Source organism: Chelonia mydas, chromosome 10, assembly GCF_015237465.2.
Source record: "Chelonia mydas isolate rCheMyd1 chromosome 10, rCheMyd1.pri.v2, whole genome shotgun sequence".
Taxonomy (NCBI): Eukaryota; Metazoa; Chordata; order Testudines; family Cheloniidae; genus Chelonia; species Chelonia mydas.
Genome location: NC_051250.2, coordinates 50447436 through 50465924, shown reverse-complemented (window position 1 = coordinate 50465924; position 18489 = coordinate 50447436). Strand labels below are relative to the sequence as shown.

General features: G+C 43.2%; 1 protein-coding gene across 1 annotated transcript in view; it reads right to left on the bottom strand.

Moving 5' to 3' along the window:
- Nucleotides 1-18489, bottom strand: part of DAPK2 (death associated protein kinase 2) — an 84980-nt gene that overhangs the window by 65444 nt on the left and 1047 nt on the right. The window contains 2 exon segments of the mRNA XM_037910753.2: nucleotides 10039-10055; nucleotides 10057-10137. Of these exon segments, the coding sequence (XP_037766681.1) occupies nucleotides 10039-10055; nucleotides 10057-10116 (77 nt within the window). The 5' untranslated portion in view covers nucleotides 10117-10137.

Here is an 18489-nt window from a genome sequence, read left to right as displayed (position 1 = left end):
AGCTATCCCAGAGTGCTCCATTTTGACCGCTCTGGACAGCACTCTCAACTCAGATGCACTGGCCAGGTAGACAGGAAAAGAACCGCAAACTTTTGAATCTCATTTCCTGTTTGGCCAGCGTGGCAAGCTGCAGGTGACCATGCAGAGCTCATCAGCAGAGGTGACCATGATGGAGTCTCAGAATCGCAAAAGAGCTCCAGCATGGACCGAACGGGAGGTACGGGATCTGATCGCTGTATGGGGAGAGGAATCCGTGCTATCAGAACTCCGTTCCAGTTTTCGAAATGCCAAAACCTTTGTCAAAATCTCCCAGGGCATGAAGGACAGAGGCCATAACAGGGACCCGAAGCAGTGCCGCGTGAAACTGAAGGAGCTGAGGCAAGCCTACCAGAAAACCAGAGAGGCGAACGGCCGCTCCGGGTCAGAGCCCCAAACATGCCGCTTCTATGATGAGCTGCATGCCATTTTAGGGGGTTCAGCCACCACTACCCAGCCGTGTTGTTTGACTCCTTCAATGGAGATGGAGGCAATACGGAAGCAGGTTTTGGGGACGAAGAAGATGATGAGGAGGAGGAGGTTGTAGATAGCTCACAGCAAGCAAGCGGAGAAACCGGTTTTCCCGACAGCCAGGAACTGTTTCTCACCCTGGACCTGGAGCCAGTACCCCCCGAACCCACCCAAGGCTGCCTCCTGGACCCAGCAGGCGGAGAAGGGACCTCCGGTGAGTGTACCTTTTAAAATACTATACATGGTGTAAAAGCAAGCATGTGAAAGGATTACTTTGCCCTGGCATTCGCGGCTCTCCTGGATATACTCCCAAAGCCTTTGCAAAAGGTTTCTGGGGAGGGCAGACTTATTGCGTCCTTCATGGTAGGACACTTTACCACTCCAGGCCAGTAACACGTACTCGGGAATCTTTGTACAACAAAGCATTGCAGTGTATGTTTGCTGGCGTTCAAGCAACATCCGTTCTTTATCTCTCTGTGTTATCCTCAGGAGAGTGAGATATAATCCATGGTCACCTGGTTGAAATAGGGTGCTTTTCTTCAGGGGACACTCAGAGGAGCCCATTCCTGCTGGGCTGTTTGCCTGCGGCTGAACAGAAATGTTCCCCGCTGTTAGCCACAGGGAGGGGGGAGGGTTGAGGGGGTAGCCACGCGGTGGGGGGAGGCAAAATGCGACCTTGTAACGAAAGCACATGTGCTATGTATGTAATGTTAACAGCAAGGTTTACCCTGAAAGAGTGTAGCCAGTGTTTTATAAAATGTGTCTTTTTAAATACCGCTGTCCCTTTTTTTTTCTCCACCAGCTTCATGTGTTTCAATGATCACAGGATCTTCTCCTTCCCAGAGGCTAGTGAAGATTAGAAAGAAAAAAAAACGCACTCGAGATGAAATGTTCTCCGAGCTGATGCTGTCCTCCCACACTGACAGAGCACAGACGAATGCGTGGAGGCAAATAATGTCAGACTGCAGGAAAGCACAAAATGACCGGGAGGAGAGGTGGCGGGCTGAAGAGAGTAAGTGGCGGGCTGAAGAGAGGGCTGAAGCTCGAATGTGGCGGCAGCGTGATGAGAGGAGGCAGGATTCAATGCTGAGGCTGCTGGAGGACCAAACCAGTATGCTCCAGTGTATGGTTGAGCTGCAGCAAAGGCAGCTGGAGAACAGACTGCCACTACAGCCCCTGTGTAACCAACCGCCCTCCTCCCCAAGTTCCATAGCCTCCACACCCAGACGCCCAAGAACGCGGTGGGGGGGCCTCCGGCCAACCAGCCACTCCACCACAGAGGATTGCCCAAAAAAAAGAAGGCTGTCATTCAATAAATTTTAAAGTTGTAAACTTTTAAAGTGCTGTGTGGCATTTTCCTTCCCTCCTCCACCACCCCTCCTGGGCTACCTTGGTAGTCATCCCCCTGTTTGTGTGATGAATGAATGAAGAATGCATGAATGGGAAGCAACAATGACTTTATTGCCTCTGCAAGCGGTGATCGAAGGGAGGAGGGGAGGGTGGTTAGCTTACAGGGAAGTAGAGTGAACCAAGGGGCGGGGGGTTTCATCAAGGAGAAACAAACAGAACTTTCACACCGTAGCCTGGCCAGTCACGAAACTGGTTTTCAAAGCCTCTCTGATGCGTACCGCGCCCTCCTGTGCTCTTCTAACCGCCCTGGTGTCTGGCTGCGCGTAACCAGCAGCCAGGCGATTTGCCTCAACCTCCCACCCCGCCATAAACGTTTCCCCCTTACTCTCACAGATATTGTGAAGCACACAGCAAGCAGTAATAACAGTGGGAATATTGGTTTCGCTGAGGTCTAAGCGAGTCAGTAAACTGCACCAGCGCGCCTTTAAACGTCCAAATGCACATTCTACCACCATTCTGCACTTGCTCAGCCTGTAGTTGAACAGCTCCTGACTACTGTCCAGGCTGCCTGTGTATGGCTTCATGAGCCATGGCATTAAGGGGTAGGCTGGGTCTCCAAGGATAACTATAGGCATTTCAACATCCCCAACAGTTATTTTCTGGTCTGGGAATAAAGTCCCTTCTTGCAGCTTTTGAAACAGACCAGAGTTCCTGAAGATGCGAGCGTCATGTACCTTTCCCGGCCATCCCACGTTGATGTTGGTGAAACGTCCCTTGTGATCCACCAGAGCTTGCAGCACTATTGAAAAGTACCCCTTGCGGTTTATGTACTCGCCGGCTTGGTGCTCCGGTGCCAAGATAGGGATATGGGTTCCGTCTATGGCCCCACCACAGTTAGGGAATCCCATTGCAGCAAAGCCATCCACTATGACCTGCACATTTCCCAGGGTCACTACCCTTGATATCAGCAGATCTTTGATTGCGTGGGCTACTTGCATCACAGCAGCCCCAACAGTAGATTTGCCCACTCCAAATTGATTCCCAACTGACCGGTAGCTGTCTGGCGTTGCAAGCTTCCACAGGGCTATCGCCACTCGCTTCTCAACTGTGAGGGCTGCTCTCATCTTGGTATTCATGCGCTTCAGGGCAGGGGAAAGCAAGTCACAGAGTTCCATGAAAGTGCCCTTACGCATGCGAAAGTTTCGCAGCCACTGGGAATCGTCCCAGACCTGCAACACTATGCGGTCCCACCAGTCTGTGCTTGTTTCCCGAGCCCAGAATCGGCGTTCCACAGCATGAACCTGCCCCATTAGCACCATGATGCATGCATTGGCAGGGCCCATGCTTTCAGAGAAATCTGTGTCCATGTCCTGATGACTCATGTGACCGCGCTGACGTCGCCTCCTCGCCCGGTAGCGCTTTGCCAGGTTCTGGTGCTGCATATACTGCTGGATAATGCGTGTGGTGTTTAATGTGCTCCTAATTGCCAAAGTGAGTTGAGCGGACTCCATGCTTGCCTTGGTATGGCGTCCGCACAGAAAAAAGGCGCAGAATGATTGTCTGCCGTTGCTCTGACGGAGGGAGGGGCGACTGACGACAAGGCTTACAGGGTTGGCTTCAGGGAGCTAAAATCCACAAAGGGGGTGGCTTTAAATCAAGGAGTAGTTCAGGCAGGAGTTCATGGAGGGTTCCAATAAGAAATGGTGCACCTAAGTTACTGTTCTTATTGGAACAAGGAGGTTAGCGTGGCCTCTGATTGATACATGGCTAGATTTAGCTCGCTGCACCTTCTCTGTGAGTGACTGCAGTGTGACCTAGAGGAATGAGTCCCCTAGACAGGGGAAGAGGCAAATGAGTACAAAACAAATCTGGTCTATTTCTTGTTTCGATCCACTCCATCTATCTTTTACATCTTTGGCTGGCAGCAGACGGTGCAGAAGGACTGCATGCCATCCACATCTCATGGCTGCTCGGCAGAAGATGGTACAGTACGACTGCTAGCCATCCTCATCTCTTGCCTGCCTGGCAGAAGATGGTGCAATATGACTGCTAGCCATCCTCATCTCTTGCCTGCCTGGCAGAAGATGGTACAATACGATTGCTAGCCATCGTCATCTCTTGCCTGCCCGGCAGAAGACGGTACAATACGACTGCTAGCAATCCGTATTGCCTGCCTGATCACCATAAGACGGTTCAATAGGACTGACTGCAGGACTAAAGAGAATGACCTGGTCAAGTCACCAAAAATTTAGTCCCTGCGCCCATGTCTGCCCAGGCGCTCCCAGCCGACGTGGCCAGGAGCACCTCGGACACGACGAGGACGGGTAACAGTCATACTGCACCGTCTGCTGCCAGAAGGCAATGGGTTGCTGCTACTGTGTAGCAATGCCGTACCGCGTCTTCCAGCACCCAGGAGACATACGGTGACGGTTACCTGAGCGGGCTCCATGCTTGCGGTGGTATGGCGTCCGCACAGGTAACTCAGGAAAAAAGGCGCGAAACGATTGTCTGCCCTTGCCTTCACGGAGGGAGGGAGGGAACGGGGGCCGGACAATATGTACCCAGAACCACCCGCGACAATGTTTTAGCCCAATCAGAGTGCTCCATTGTGACTGCTCTGGACAGCACTCTCAACTCAGATGCACGATTATTTGCCGTTGCTCTGACGCAGGGAGGGGCGACTGAGGACACGGCTTACAGGGTTGACTTCACGGAGGGTTCCAATAAGAAATGGTGCACCTAAGTTATTGTTCTTATTGGAACAAGGAGGTTAGCGTGGCCTCTGATTGATACATGGCTAGATTTAGCTCGCTGCACCTTCTCTGTGAGTGACTGCAGTGTGACCTAGAGGAATGAGTCCCCTAGACAGGGGAAGAGGCAAATGAGTACAAAACAAATCCGGTTTATTTCTTGTTTTGATCCACTCCATCTATCTTTTACATCTTTGGCTGGCAGCAGACGGTGCAGAAGGACTGCATGCCATCCACATCTCATGGCTGCTCGGCAGAAGACGGTACAATAGGACTGCTAAGCAATCCATATTGCCTGCCTGCTCACCATAAGACGGTTCAATAGGACTGACTGCCGGACTTAAGAGAATGACCTGGTCAAGTCACTAAAAATTTAGTCCCTGAGCCCATGTCTGCCCAGGCGCTCCCAGCCGACGTGGCCAGGAGCACCTCGGACACGACGAGGACGGCTACCAGTCGTATTGTACTGTCTGCTGCCAGAAGGCAAGGGGTTGCTGCTACTGTGTAGCAATGCAGAACCACGTCTGCCAGCACCCAGGAGACATACGGTGACGGTTACCTGAGCGGGCTCCATGCTTGCGGTGGTATGGCGTCCGCACAGGTAACTCAGGAAAAAAGGCGCGAAACGATTGTCTACCCTTGCTTTCACGGAGGGAGGGAGGGAAGGGGGGGACTAACGATATGTACCCAGAACCACCCGCGACAATGTTTCAGCCCCATCAGGCATTGGGATCTCAACCCAGAATTCCAATGGGCAGCGGAGACTGCGGGAACTGTGGGATAGCTACCCACAGTGCAACGCTCCGGAAGTCGACTCTAGCCTCGGTACTGTGGAAGCACTCCGCCGAGTTAATGCACTTAATGCACTTCTGTGGGGACACACACACTCGAATATATAAAACCGATTTCTAAAAAACCGACTTCCATAAATTCGACCTTATTCCGTAGTGTAGACATACCCTGAGAGAGGAGAATGGGAGCAATGGAATAGCTGGGGGTGAAGATAAAGATTTGGCAGGTGTGACTAAGTGGGATTTTTTGTAATATTTTTATGAACCCTATGTGTGTCTCAGTTTCTTCTATATGCTGCATTGTTACCCAGTGGGGAGAAAAGGACTGTTTGCTCTTAGGACAAGCTAGGAGATAGAGGTGTGGATGTTGCCCACCTGTTTGGCCCTTAATCCCCGTATCAGTGGACCTCTTGAGAATACAATGGCAGATCCAATTGCCCAGACACTTAGCAAGCAATGACCCAAAGGGACATGGACTTCACTGCCTGTCAGCAAGAAGACTGAGCAGTATTTCCCCACCTGGAGAACAAAGGACTGGAGAGGTGTGAGGTGGGGGTTAACGTGGACTTGGGAAGCAGTCAGGCACACCAGGGCGTCTGACAAAGAAGCTCAGATAGACAGAGAGAGATGGAGCTTGAACAACGGAGTTCACTTCAGCTTGGCTTGGCTCGGCTTTAATGAAGATTAAAGCATAGAACGGACTATGCTTTAATCTTCATTCTTCTATGCTAGCCTAAGGACTTCCTGTGCTGTGTTCCAGATGACTAATAAACCCTGCTCTTTTGATAATGCTGTGTCAATGTCACTGCAAATGCTTGGAGGGGTGCACTGATCCCTAAAAACTCTACAAGTCTCCATCAGGGGTCTGTTGGACTCACTGACTGGAGTTCACAATATGAAGCAGAAGTGCTTCAGGTCCAGAGGTCCAGTCTAAGGAGGCGGTGAAGTCGTGTGGCTTATCCTGGAGGAAGAGTGAGTTCCATGGCACACCAGAGGGCTTCCTCCTAGAGACCGTTCCAAAGCTGAGGCCATAGCACTGATCTGTGGATCTGTGACAGCAGGGAAACAGCCCTTAGTGAGGAGTTTTAATATGACTAACTTATGGGCCTTTGAAGAACACAGTATGTACATGCACAGCCATTTATCAAAGACAACTGCCTGATGTCCAGCAGGCGATAACTTAGCTGCATGTTAAAAAATTATTGGAGGTGTGATCTTTTTATGGGTATGGGCCTTCTGCATTCAGTGCACTGTAAAGTGCAAATTTAGTGGAGGAGACTTGCCTCATTCAGTCCCCAAATCCAGCAGAGCACTTAAGCATATGCTTAACTATCAGCATGGGAGTAGTCCCATTGATTTCAAAGGTAGTAATACTTCAGTGGTAGTTAATACCCGTAAAGCCCTTTCAAGACTGCAAGTGATATGAGGGTGCTAACTACTAAAGCTTAAAATTTGATTTTTGCAACACTTTATTGTTTTAAATGTTAGAAAGCAAATGGAGGATTGGAACAGAGAAACTTTCTACAGACTGAAAATAAATTTTATGCTAAAGAATATGTTTCTGTTGTAATATATTGGGAATAACACCAGTTATCTGGGACCTGTGCTGTTCAACTCAGAATGGACAAAAATCAATGATTTTAAAAAAAAATCTGATTTTTTTTTATAAAATGCTTTTTGAGGAAGAAACCTGTCTAAAGATAGTTTTAATTAAGATACATTATAGCTCAAAGATATCTCATCATGGAATAGGCATTATAAATTCTAATTCTACAGTATGAGACAATATATTCATGTAATGTTTAAGAAAGGTTTTGTAAATGAGTTCCAATAGTTCATGGATTAGGGACCCAATCTTATGGGGTTCCAGGGGCTTCTGTACAGAGATGCTTAGTTTTGCAGTTCTCAGACTACGGATTTGTGTCTCCAGAGAGAACATGCTTGTTAACAGCAAAAATGTTTTAAAATAAATAAATAATATATAGAGGTGAGAAATAACAGACCTCAACCCTATTGTCCCTTTGCAAATTTATGTACACAGAGTCAATTCCTTACCTCTCTCTAAAAGTGCAAAGTTTCAAAAAGTTCAATGAATAGAAGATTGTTGGGGTCAGAATAGATCTGGACAAAGAAGAAGTCTGAAGATAATGTGAGAAGGGAGCCACAGGGAGTAGAAACAAAAGTGAAACTGTTTGAGCAGCAAGAAGAAAAGGAGTACTAGTGGCACCTTAGAGACTAACCAATTTATTTGAGCATAAGCTTCCGTGAGCTACAGCTCACTTCATCAGGTGCATTCAGTGGAAAATACAGTGAGGAGATGAGGCTGTAGCTCACGGAAGCTTATGCTCAAAAAAATTGGTTAGTCTCTAAGGTGCCACTAGTACTCCTTTTCTTTTGCAAATACAGACTAACACGGCTGCTACTCTGAAACCTGTTTGAGCAGCATATTCCAGAAGTCTTGAGGTCTTTCTGAGTGTAGCCTTCATTGATTTGAGATCTACCGTACCATTCTCTCACTAGAAGGGAAAATCTATAATGGCAGCAGGCTGTAAAAGAGACCCAGTTTGGGAATAAGAACCATTCAGTAAAATATGTTTGCTGATGATGTTTTAAAGAAAGTCACACCAGTAAACTGGAGGAAGTCATTTAAGCACTTGGATTCAGAGACCCTTGAAGTGATAATTTCACTTTTAACATCAGTAGCTTCTTCTGCCGGTGTAGAAAGAATATTTTCTTCCTTTGGACTAAGTCATTCCAAACTGAGAAATCATTTGGGACCTGAAAAAGCAGGAAAGCTTGTTTTTCTTTTCCAGATTATGAACAAACAGGAAAATGAACAAGACGACGACTGAGTTAGCTCAAGAAGCCAATATTTTAAGTTTCTCATGTTGACCTGGCGCACATAGTCGATTTAATTTTTTTAAATATTTCATTTAACTATTTTAGTTCAAAACAATTTTAACAAAAACAAACCTGATTTTAAAAAACTTGAATGTTTAACTAAATTCAAAAATTCATATGCTTGTTTTGTTAAAATGTTATATGTTTGCTGTTGAAGAAAAAAATCCAGAATACATAATGTTGTTGTTTTAGTTAAATAAAACAATTTAAATGTCTGTCTGGTGATGTTCTCCTCCTAATACAGCATGGCAAGAAATCCTCCAATGTTAATGATTAAACCTGTTGAATTGGAGATAGTTCACCTCCCAATGACTTCATAAATATCTGCTTCAATTACCTTTGGTAAATGAAATAACCAAACAATCATTCATTTTCTGATACAGCTGTAAAACTAATCTGAAAAGTTTTCAAAATAAGTCACTTAAAAATGTATAGTGTGTACCTTCTAAAAATGAAACCTACATCTATCTCCAAGTTGTGAAGAATATTTATTAAGGTTATAACAACCAACAAGAATGCACTTTTAATGTAGAAATCCATGATTAAATCAAGTCTTCCAGACTAGTGATTTAAATCAAATCCACCCTGGTTCAATTTATTCATAAATGATCCAGAAAAGTGGGTGAACAAAGAGGTAGCAACATTGGCAGACAATACAAAATTACTCAAGACAGTTAAGGCCCAAGTTGACTGCAAAGAGTTACAAAGGAATCTTACTAAATTGGGTGACTGGGCAAGAAAATGGCAGAAAAAATTCCATGTTGATAAGTGAAAAGTACCACAAATTGTAAAAAATAATCCCAACTATACATACAATATGATGGGGTCTAAATTAGCTGTTATCATTCAAGAAATAGATTTTAGAGTCACTATGGATAGTTCTCTGAAAACATCAGCTCAATGTGTAGCTAACTATGTTAGGAACCATTAGGAAAGGGATAGATAATAAAACAGAAAATATCATAATGCCACTATATAAATCCATGGTATGCACACACCTGAAATATTGCATGCAGTTCTGGTCACCCCATCTCAAAAAAGGTATATTAGAATTGGAAAAGGTGCAGAGAAGGGCAACAAAAATTATTAGAGATACAGAACAGCTTCCGAATGAAGAGAGATTAAAAAATCTGGCACTGTTCAGTTTGGAAAAAGACCACTCAGGAAGATATGATAGAGGTCTATAAAATCTTGACTGGTGTGGAGAAAGTGAATAAGGAAGCATTATTTATCCCTTCACATAGCACTAGAACTAGGGGTCAATTGATTAAATTATTACGCAGCAGGTTTAAAACAAACATAAGGAAGTACTTCTTCACACAACACAGTCAACCTGTGGAACTCCTTGCCATGGGATGTTGTGAAGGCCAAAAGTATAACTGGGTTCAAAAAGAAAGAGTAAGTTCATGGAGGATAAGTCCAACAATGGCTATTAGCCAAGGTGATAAGGGATTCAACCCCATTCTCTGAGTGTCCCTAAACCTCTAACTGCCAGAGACAGGGACTAGAAAACAAGGATGGATCACTCAATTCCCAGTTCTGTTCATCCCTCTGACGCATCTGACATTGGCCACTGTCAGAGACAGGATACTGGGCTAGATGGACAATTGATCTGATCCAGTATGGCAGTTCTTATGTTTATCAAGAAGAACACCAATTAAATAGTTCATTCATTCTTACAAGATATTGCAAATCTGTCACCCTCTGAAGTGTGTTGGTGCCATCTATATGCACTTAACCTTCCTAGCTCTTCCCCCAATTTCATAAACGTCTTCCACCTTCTGTTGTTTGAACACAGCCATCCCTGGACTCCTCATTGATGCACCTAGATAATGTGACTGGAATATAAAATACAAAGATGGTAAATTAATTGTGCAGTTTAAGAGTAGCACAAGCTCAACCACAGTAAACAAAGAAATCATTAAAAACACACTTCATTGTGACTGTTCCAGCTCATTACGTTCAAAGTTACCATCAGCTGATGGCTGTTCTGTGGACTGTGTGAAATAAATGTGGTGGTGTGAGTCCAGCTGCCAGGACCTGATCCTGGGTGGTGCTGAGTACCCTCCACTCCTATTGGCTTCCAGTAGTGTACAGCACCATGCAGAATCAAGCTTTTGGGTCCTCACCCAACAAAGTGCTTAAGCACATGCTTAACTTAAAGCATAGATATAGACCTATTGACTTAAATGGGACAAGTCACATGCATAAAGTTAAGCACACGCTTAACTGCTTTGCTAGATCAGGGACCCTAAGTGACCATCTCACGGAAAAAAAACACCATCAGAATCAGCACAATTGGTCTCCACGTGGGGCAGTCTCAGCAGAGAGGCTCAGGGATAGAATGGGCCAGGAAACTGAAATTCCTTCTTCCTGATTGAGTTGGTCAGTGTTGAAGCACATTGGTGGGGCAGCATGGGCAAGCTTGCACTACTGCTGTGCAGATCAACACAGGGATTTGGTCTCCAGGCACCTCTCAAACATGAGTCATTTCAAACAAGGGGAAAAAGCAGCAAGGGGCAGCTCAGCACTTGCGTACCTATTGCACTGCACAGCCATGAGATACAATCAGGTCATTTCCCAGGCCTGCTCCCTTCCTGGGTAACAGTGTCTGAGAGATCTGCAGAAGCAGGGCCCGACACTGGAGGTTTCAGGATCAGGAGCGTATCACATTTCTATGTAGTGACTGCCTCTGACTATTTTAGGAGCAGTGATGGATTTTGAAGGGTGTCTTGCCCAAAGGAAAGTTATGGTAATATAAATCACAGGGCCTGACAGGGTGGTAAGCAAGAGAAGTAAGTGGCTGGGTGCCTAGGAGGAATAGTCCTTACTTTCTGTGCTAGAGGTATTGGGTCAAATTCGGGGGATGCTCTGGTGGACAGGAATTACATTTTAGGCTCCCAAATTTTTGGGGCGGAGGATGACACAAAGAACAAACCACAAGTGACAGATTTTATTCACATAATTTAAGACACTATTGGAAGGAAATCAGACGCTACAGGCATGAGGACAATGTAAGAACCTATACAGAACAGAATTCTCCAACGCAGAGCTCCTAGGCTTTAATTTTACATTACAACATTTTTGAGGCAGCTGCTGTGTGAGAAGGAACTAAAAAGCCTATCTGAAAAACTTTTTTTTTAAGTGTTCATATTCATTCAAATTCCTGTGTAGCAGGTGTTTTATCCCAAGGAGTTTTCATAATAAAATTAAAAGGATAATGCTAATGTGAGTGACTCTCAGTAGGGGAAAAAATTTAGGCCCAAACAGGCGTATCAGATGTCCTGATTTTATAGAAACAGTCCCGATATTCGGGGCTTTGTCTTATATAGGCACCTATTACCCCCCTCACACACACATCCTGTCCCAATTTTTCACACTTGCTATCTGGTCCAAGATCCGAAGTGTGACACTGGAGTTGTTAGAAACTGGTCAGAATGCCCTATGGATTCCATTTTTAAAAAATAACCCCCCAAAAGCTGACTCCTCGACTAGATCTCTTTTGTGAACAATGTTGCTTTTCATTCCTGTCCACTTAGTTCAGAGACTGCTACCTCCTGAGCGGAAGTACAAGATCATGGACCCTGTTCCTTAGGGCAGTGATTCTTAACCAAGGGTTCACTTACCCCAGGGGGCAAGCAGAGGCCTTCCAAGGGATACACCAACTCATCTAGCTATTTGCCTAGTTTTAAAACAGGCTACATGAAAAGTACTAGAAGTCAGTACAAACTAAAATTTCATACAATGACTTGTTTATACTGCTCTATATACTATATTAATGTTTGTCAACCTGGGGGGGGGGGTTGCAATTTATTTTATAATATACAGTAAAAGAGAAAGTAAGCAATTTTTCAGTACTAGTGTGCTGTGACACTTTTGCATTTTTATGTCTGATTTTGGAAGCAAGTAGTTTTTAAGTGAGGGGAAACTTGGGGTATGCAAGACAAATCAGCCTCCTGAAAGGGTTACAGTAGTCTGGAAGGGTTGAGAATCACTGCCTCAGTGCACATCCCCACAGTAAAGATGGATAAGTTTTAAAATGGGAGCATGCTGAGCAGCTTACAATATGGTTTGGTCTTTCCTGTGTAAACAGGACCCCACGGTTATACTCATGTCGTGGACCCATGCTATAGCTACTATGCAGTTCAATATTTTTAAGTATGTTTGTACATCCCTTACAAATATTTATAATGTTACAGTAAAAATGTAACTACCCCAAACTTATCTAACAGAAATTCTAGTGCACACCTGAGAAATATCCCTGTGTATTTCAGGCACAGCTGTGATTACCACACCTCTCAATTCAATTCTCATTTGCCCATGTGGATTAGCCCCAATGCTTGCAAGCAATACATTAGGAACTCCCAGTTTCTGTATCTCTGTACAACTCTTATGAGCTTTTTAAAGAATGTCTTTCACTCTAGAATACTTTTGCACACTGGAGAACTAGGAGCATAAGCACATCAAAACCTATTTTGATCCTTTAAAATTATGTTCGATCTAAATGCTGCAACAAGACATGGCTATTTAGATAAATTAGTAGACTTGTAATGTCTTTAGACACTGTGTTAATAGCTTTGAAATACTGAAAAACCATTGAAAAGGACTCTGCCAAATTGAAACTCATGTTCCTTTAAAAGATTTCCCTGTGTTCCCAACACTATCTTAAATCATAGCACTGAAAGAGTTGTACAAATCGAACTGCCTTATCACAATTCATGCTGTTAGTTTGCTTTTTCCACTGCATAGACTAGCCAATTTATTCTCACTCTTTTTTTGCTGGGGGGGGTGGGGGGGGAGAAGAAGGGAATTGTCAGGTTTTTACACTTAGGAAACAAACACTGCGGGTTACTGGGATTCCTTTCCAAGGATAGTGTTTCCATTTAAACTAAGAAAGAAAATCAAGGAAACATTCCCCCCACTGCCACGTACTGCTTTTTGAAAGCCTGTTTTAACAAAGCTTATATGTTGGGCCTACAATTACTTCTCAGTGACCCCTAGTCTCAAGAGGAAAGATTCCTGTCTGAATGTCACATCAACCCTTAACCTGAATAGTGAACTATGACTAACATTTACACTCATAAAACCTTATCAGTAAATGAAGGGATGCAAATAAGATTACAAATCCCTTTTTTAAAAAGTCCAACTCAACTGATCCTTGCAAAGGGAGGAAGAGAACCAGTATCTGGTACCCTCCTCTGCTATTCCAGCCTTTTCCATAACTATTTAATACATTCCAATAGCTCTTACTAGATGCTACATTTAACATCTTGTGCATGCTTTTGTACAATACCATTTTCTTAGCATTTTGAGATCCAGATGAATTTTGTGATCATTCATTTTCCTTTTCTTACCGTTTCAACAATATACGATAAGCACTCCAGCTGTCTAACTGATCATGATTGCCCTGTTATATGCCCATGCCTAATGTCCATTATCCATTCATATTTTAGTAAATGCTCTACAGAATTGCCTTTCTGCAATTCCCAAGTTTGAGATGCTGAAATGCAGCTCATTTGTTCCCTAAATCCTCTTTTGACCCTTTCCCAAATAATGATAGGTTCTACTACACTGTAAAATAGTGACCCAAGGAAAACAATGGAAATCCCAACACTGAAGACATTTAAAACTAGAATGGATAAAGCACTAGCAAAATATACAGCAGGGAACAATTCTGTGCTGCTGACAAGGGTGGACTAGATGAGCAAAAAGGGCTTCTATCTCTTATTCTCCCTTTCCATCTCCATTCACCTTCAGAGATCTTAATCTCCCTTGTTGATTACCGTTGCTACATGTTGAGCATTCTGAAAGGTTCAGTAATCTGTTATTTTGTTCATTGTTTACTATTTTGTTTTCTTCTCCCCAAATCTAATCCCACTACTGGCATAAAAACCTCTCCCTTCCAGCTGAAAATAAACAGCTCACTAGCAGCTTCACCCAAACTAGTGTATCCCTCAGGCAATTCTTTCATCTCCTCAAAAAAGTTCTAAGATCAGCTCTGCTTAGGGCTTAAAGAAACAAGTTTACTACCTTGTGTTGGATATCTTAAAAAAAAGCTTGTAAGGCATGCAGTGCAGAACAGTACATACTTCCATTCCGAGAAAATATTTTATTCATAGATGTTAAGGTTGGATTTTCAGAAGTGCTCAGTGCTTACCTAACTCAGCCCCTCCTGACGTTAATAGGAGCAGAGTAAAGGCAACTTGAGGACTTTTGAAAACCCAACCCTTATACCATGTTCATATCACTTTTCAGGAGAAAGTTCTAAGTGTGTGCAGCAGTTCACAACTAATGGCAAGGCATTTCTGGGAAGAGACTTATCTATTACAGTACTAAACTCTGCTGAGACTTGTCAAAAGAATGTAATTCCCTTAGGTTGATTGCTCCCTTTATCACAATCCAAGACGTAAGCCTAACAACAACATTACTGCAAACAACGCTAAAAAAAAAAAACATTGCCCTGAAAGAGACACGGGACTGTGACATGGAGGGAGAAGTTGAAAATACTGCTCTAAGAATGAAGAACCTGCCCAAGACACCTCTGGGGAAACAGCTAGGTCCTGCCAACTGACCATTTACTCATCTCCCCTGAGGTTATCAAGTGGAAGTTTTGCCTGATTTGAACACATCACAGTGGTAGCCACATACAAAAAGAAAACCCAGACTTGCTGTTTAGAGCTTCCTTGTTTCTATAGCTTTATAATTTGCTCATCTATTTCTGAAGTGACTAAAGAAACCAGCTTCTCTGTTGATCTTTGAAGCACATCTTTCTTCCAGAAGGTCAAACCAGCAAGCCTTCCCACAGGTACTATATACTGTAGTAGCATCCAAATGTCTCAGTTAGGACCGGAGCTCCATTTTATAAACTGCTCCAAAGAGTTTATAACCTCCAACCTACAAACCTTACAATCTTTGATATGTTGGTGTTTCCCATTCTATCACTACAGCCTATTCTATAAAACCCTCCACTCCACATTACTTCTGCAGATAGGCCTCACTGGCTCTCACCCAGCTGTAACTGTAGTAAAAGCCCAAAATAAATCACACACTTAGGAACCAAATTGCCTGTCATTAGCAAATATGGAGGCATGGGGTGGGGGGGGGAGCTAGCATAAAATGACCTTCATGGTGTTAAAATGCTTTTGGAATGAAATATTCCATTCTCAAGTGGCAGTTACTGTTCATAAACAGAACTATTTCCAGACATTCTGTGGTAATTCTAGAAAATTAGGAAGATTTCTCCCATACTCAGAGAACTAGATTATGCCATTTTTGTTATGATGCATTCAGAGGTTTGGAGCACAATCAAACCAAAGAAGGGATGAGAACCTTAATACTTTTTTAATCAGGTGGTCAATTTTTCCTTAGGTCAACTAGTGAAACCAAGTCAGCTGAATCAGGGTTGGGCACTGAGATTTGGTTGATTTAAACACCAAGGCATACACAATATCCTGGAAAAGCAGAAATAATCTATTGTATTTTCTGCCAATCTATTTTTATTCCAATATTTCTTAGGCACTTCTACACAAAAACCATTCGTGATGCACTGGGCTATGATCATTTTATTCATTTTGGCTCTAATCCAAAGCACATTTAAAAGTTGATGGGAGTCTATTGACTCCCAGTGGGCTTTGGATCAGGGCTACTTTTAAACTAAGATTCAATTACTGATGTTTGAAAGGATTTTATTGTGAGAAAAAGGTTATCCAGATACCTCTGCTGCATCTAATGTGCAGCAGTGACCTCAGCAGAGGATGTAGCCTTCTTCATTTTTCTCCGCTGGTTTTGTTGGACACTGTATGTGCATAAATGCATTCTCTTTCAGATTTTCTTTTCTGTGCAACAAGTAGCACCGTGTGTCCTGATATTTAGGTAAAAGGCGTTAACTAAAATAAATACCAGGAACACTTTTAAAAAATAGATTTTAATCTGCAGAATAATCTCTATTCAGCAGCATCAGTATTGGTAATAAGAAAAGGAGTACTTGTGGCACCTTAGAGACTAACCAGTTTATTTGAGCATGAGCTTTCGTGAGCTACAGCTCACGAATACAGACTAACACGGCTGTTACTCTGAAACCTGTCAGTATTGGTAATGGAGCTTTAATACTAGTTCAGAGTATTATAGTACTTTTTAACTCAGGAATTCAAAACACTTTACAAACAAATAAGCCTCCATATCTCAGTGAGTCAGAATGGTGTTATTCTCATTTTACAGATGAGAAAACCAAGGGAGAGAATTTAAGTGATTGGCCTATGGCCAGCAAGTCAGTGGCTCTAACCACTAAAAGGTATCCCTTGCCTTTTTTATTTTACATTCATGAGTTCTATTATATCATAAAACAGGCCTTGTCCACACAGGATAGCTTTTTCTGTATAACATAAGGTGTGAATTTGAACAGATATTGTTATATGAGTATTATCCCGGTGGGCAGACACTAATACTCCAGTATGCAACTCATTTTCCAGTTTATCTAATGTTGCTTGGAAAGGGGTTTAAACTAAACTGAACAATGCACTCATACCAGAACAAGTGACACGAGGGGGTTATATCACAGGACTATCCTGTGTAACTGGGGAAACTTTCCCATGTAGACAAGGCTTCTTTCTGTAGTCACTTAATTATTCTAGGGATGTGACAAGTAATGACTGGCCTGCACATGATAAATCCATAATAAATGCCAACCATTCAATCCTAGTGGGATGATAGAAATTAGATCTGGAAAATGTCTAAACTCTATTAGATCATTTGGCCTGACCCCAGAGGGTGCAGGTTCTTCCCTTGGATATGTTCTCCATTTATTTGCCAAACAATTTCACTTTCCCAAATACACATGACATGAAGTCTCTCTCTGAACCTAGTGCTGAAATCAGAGAAGCTACTTCTGTGGCCTCATTTTACATTATATATGGTAAACAACCACAACAATTAGAACTAGATTTTTCCTGCATGGAATTTTTCACAGGAAAAATATCTTCATCAAAATTTTGGGGCTGAACACATATTGTTTCAAACTGACATACTGAAATAAACATAAAATTTCATTTAGATTTCAAATGTCATCTACTTCTGGTTTTTTAAACTCCAGAAATAGGATTGTAACATTTGAGTTTTTGGTGTTTATGTGCTTCCTCCACCTCCATTTATTTTTCCTCCTTTTTTCCACTGGAAAAGGTTGGAAGACTGTAACAAACTGAGAGAAAATGGGGAAAACCTATTTAAATACAAGAGTAAAAAGGTGTGAAAAAGTAGTTTTTCTCCACTTTGCCAGTTTTCTAACTTTTGCAAGTCAAAAATGTTTTCCCATGAATAATCTAGTTTTCACCAAACCCCTATTTTTCTATAAAAAAAAACCTTTGTCAGGAAATTTTCAGCCACTTCTACTACTTATTATCCAAACATCTCTGAATGGTACATTCCAGATGTGCCAGTAACTCAATGTAACCAAGTCTTGTTTTAGAATCACCCCTATTGTTGCCACTAGTTCTCAAGAGACCCCCCTTTCCATTCTCCCAAGTTACTCTGGGATATTTAGCTCTGTGGTGGCTGACCACACACTGCAGTTCAAACCCCTTCCACTTCAGCAATGAGTGGCTATCCTGTCCTCTCTGCAGCTAATTATGGGTCAACAGAGACAAGCTAATTGCCTGGATTGCCATTGTAACTGATCCTAAGGTGTTTGGATGATGCCATAGCAATGAGCATGGATATAAATGCCTAGACAGACAGCAGGGGAAAGCTCTTGATACATAATGGGTCTTGGAATGGACAAGCATGGAATTGCAACCCACCTCTCTATTCCTGAGTAGGCTGCCTTCAAGCCTTTTGTTATCACAAGTGATAAACATCACGGGATTTTGACTATTAAATTTTTCTATCCTGAAGTCAAACAAGATTTGGCTTGCACGCTCTATGAACTTTGGCCACATGGACCAGTGAAGGCCAAATGAAGCCTGGGCCCACCTCTGGAGGACTGTCAGGGCATCTCAGACAAGCTCTTTACCCGTGTGCCCATGAACCCGCTGCTGAGTATGTTACAAGTCTCCCTCTGTGCCCAGTCTGTAAATGATAGGAACCTGTTATAACCCCAAGCTAGCGTGCTTTAGCTCTTCATCTGTGAAGGTCCCCAGTTCAATCCCTGATGTATAAACCAGGATGGCGCCATCACAACCCTAGATGGGGAAATCTCA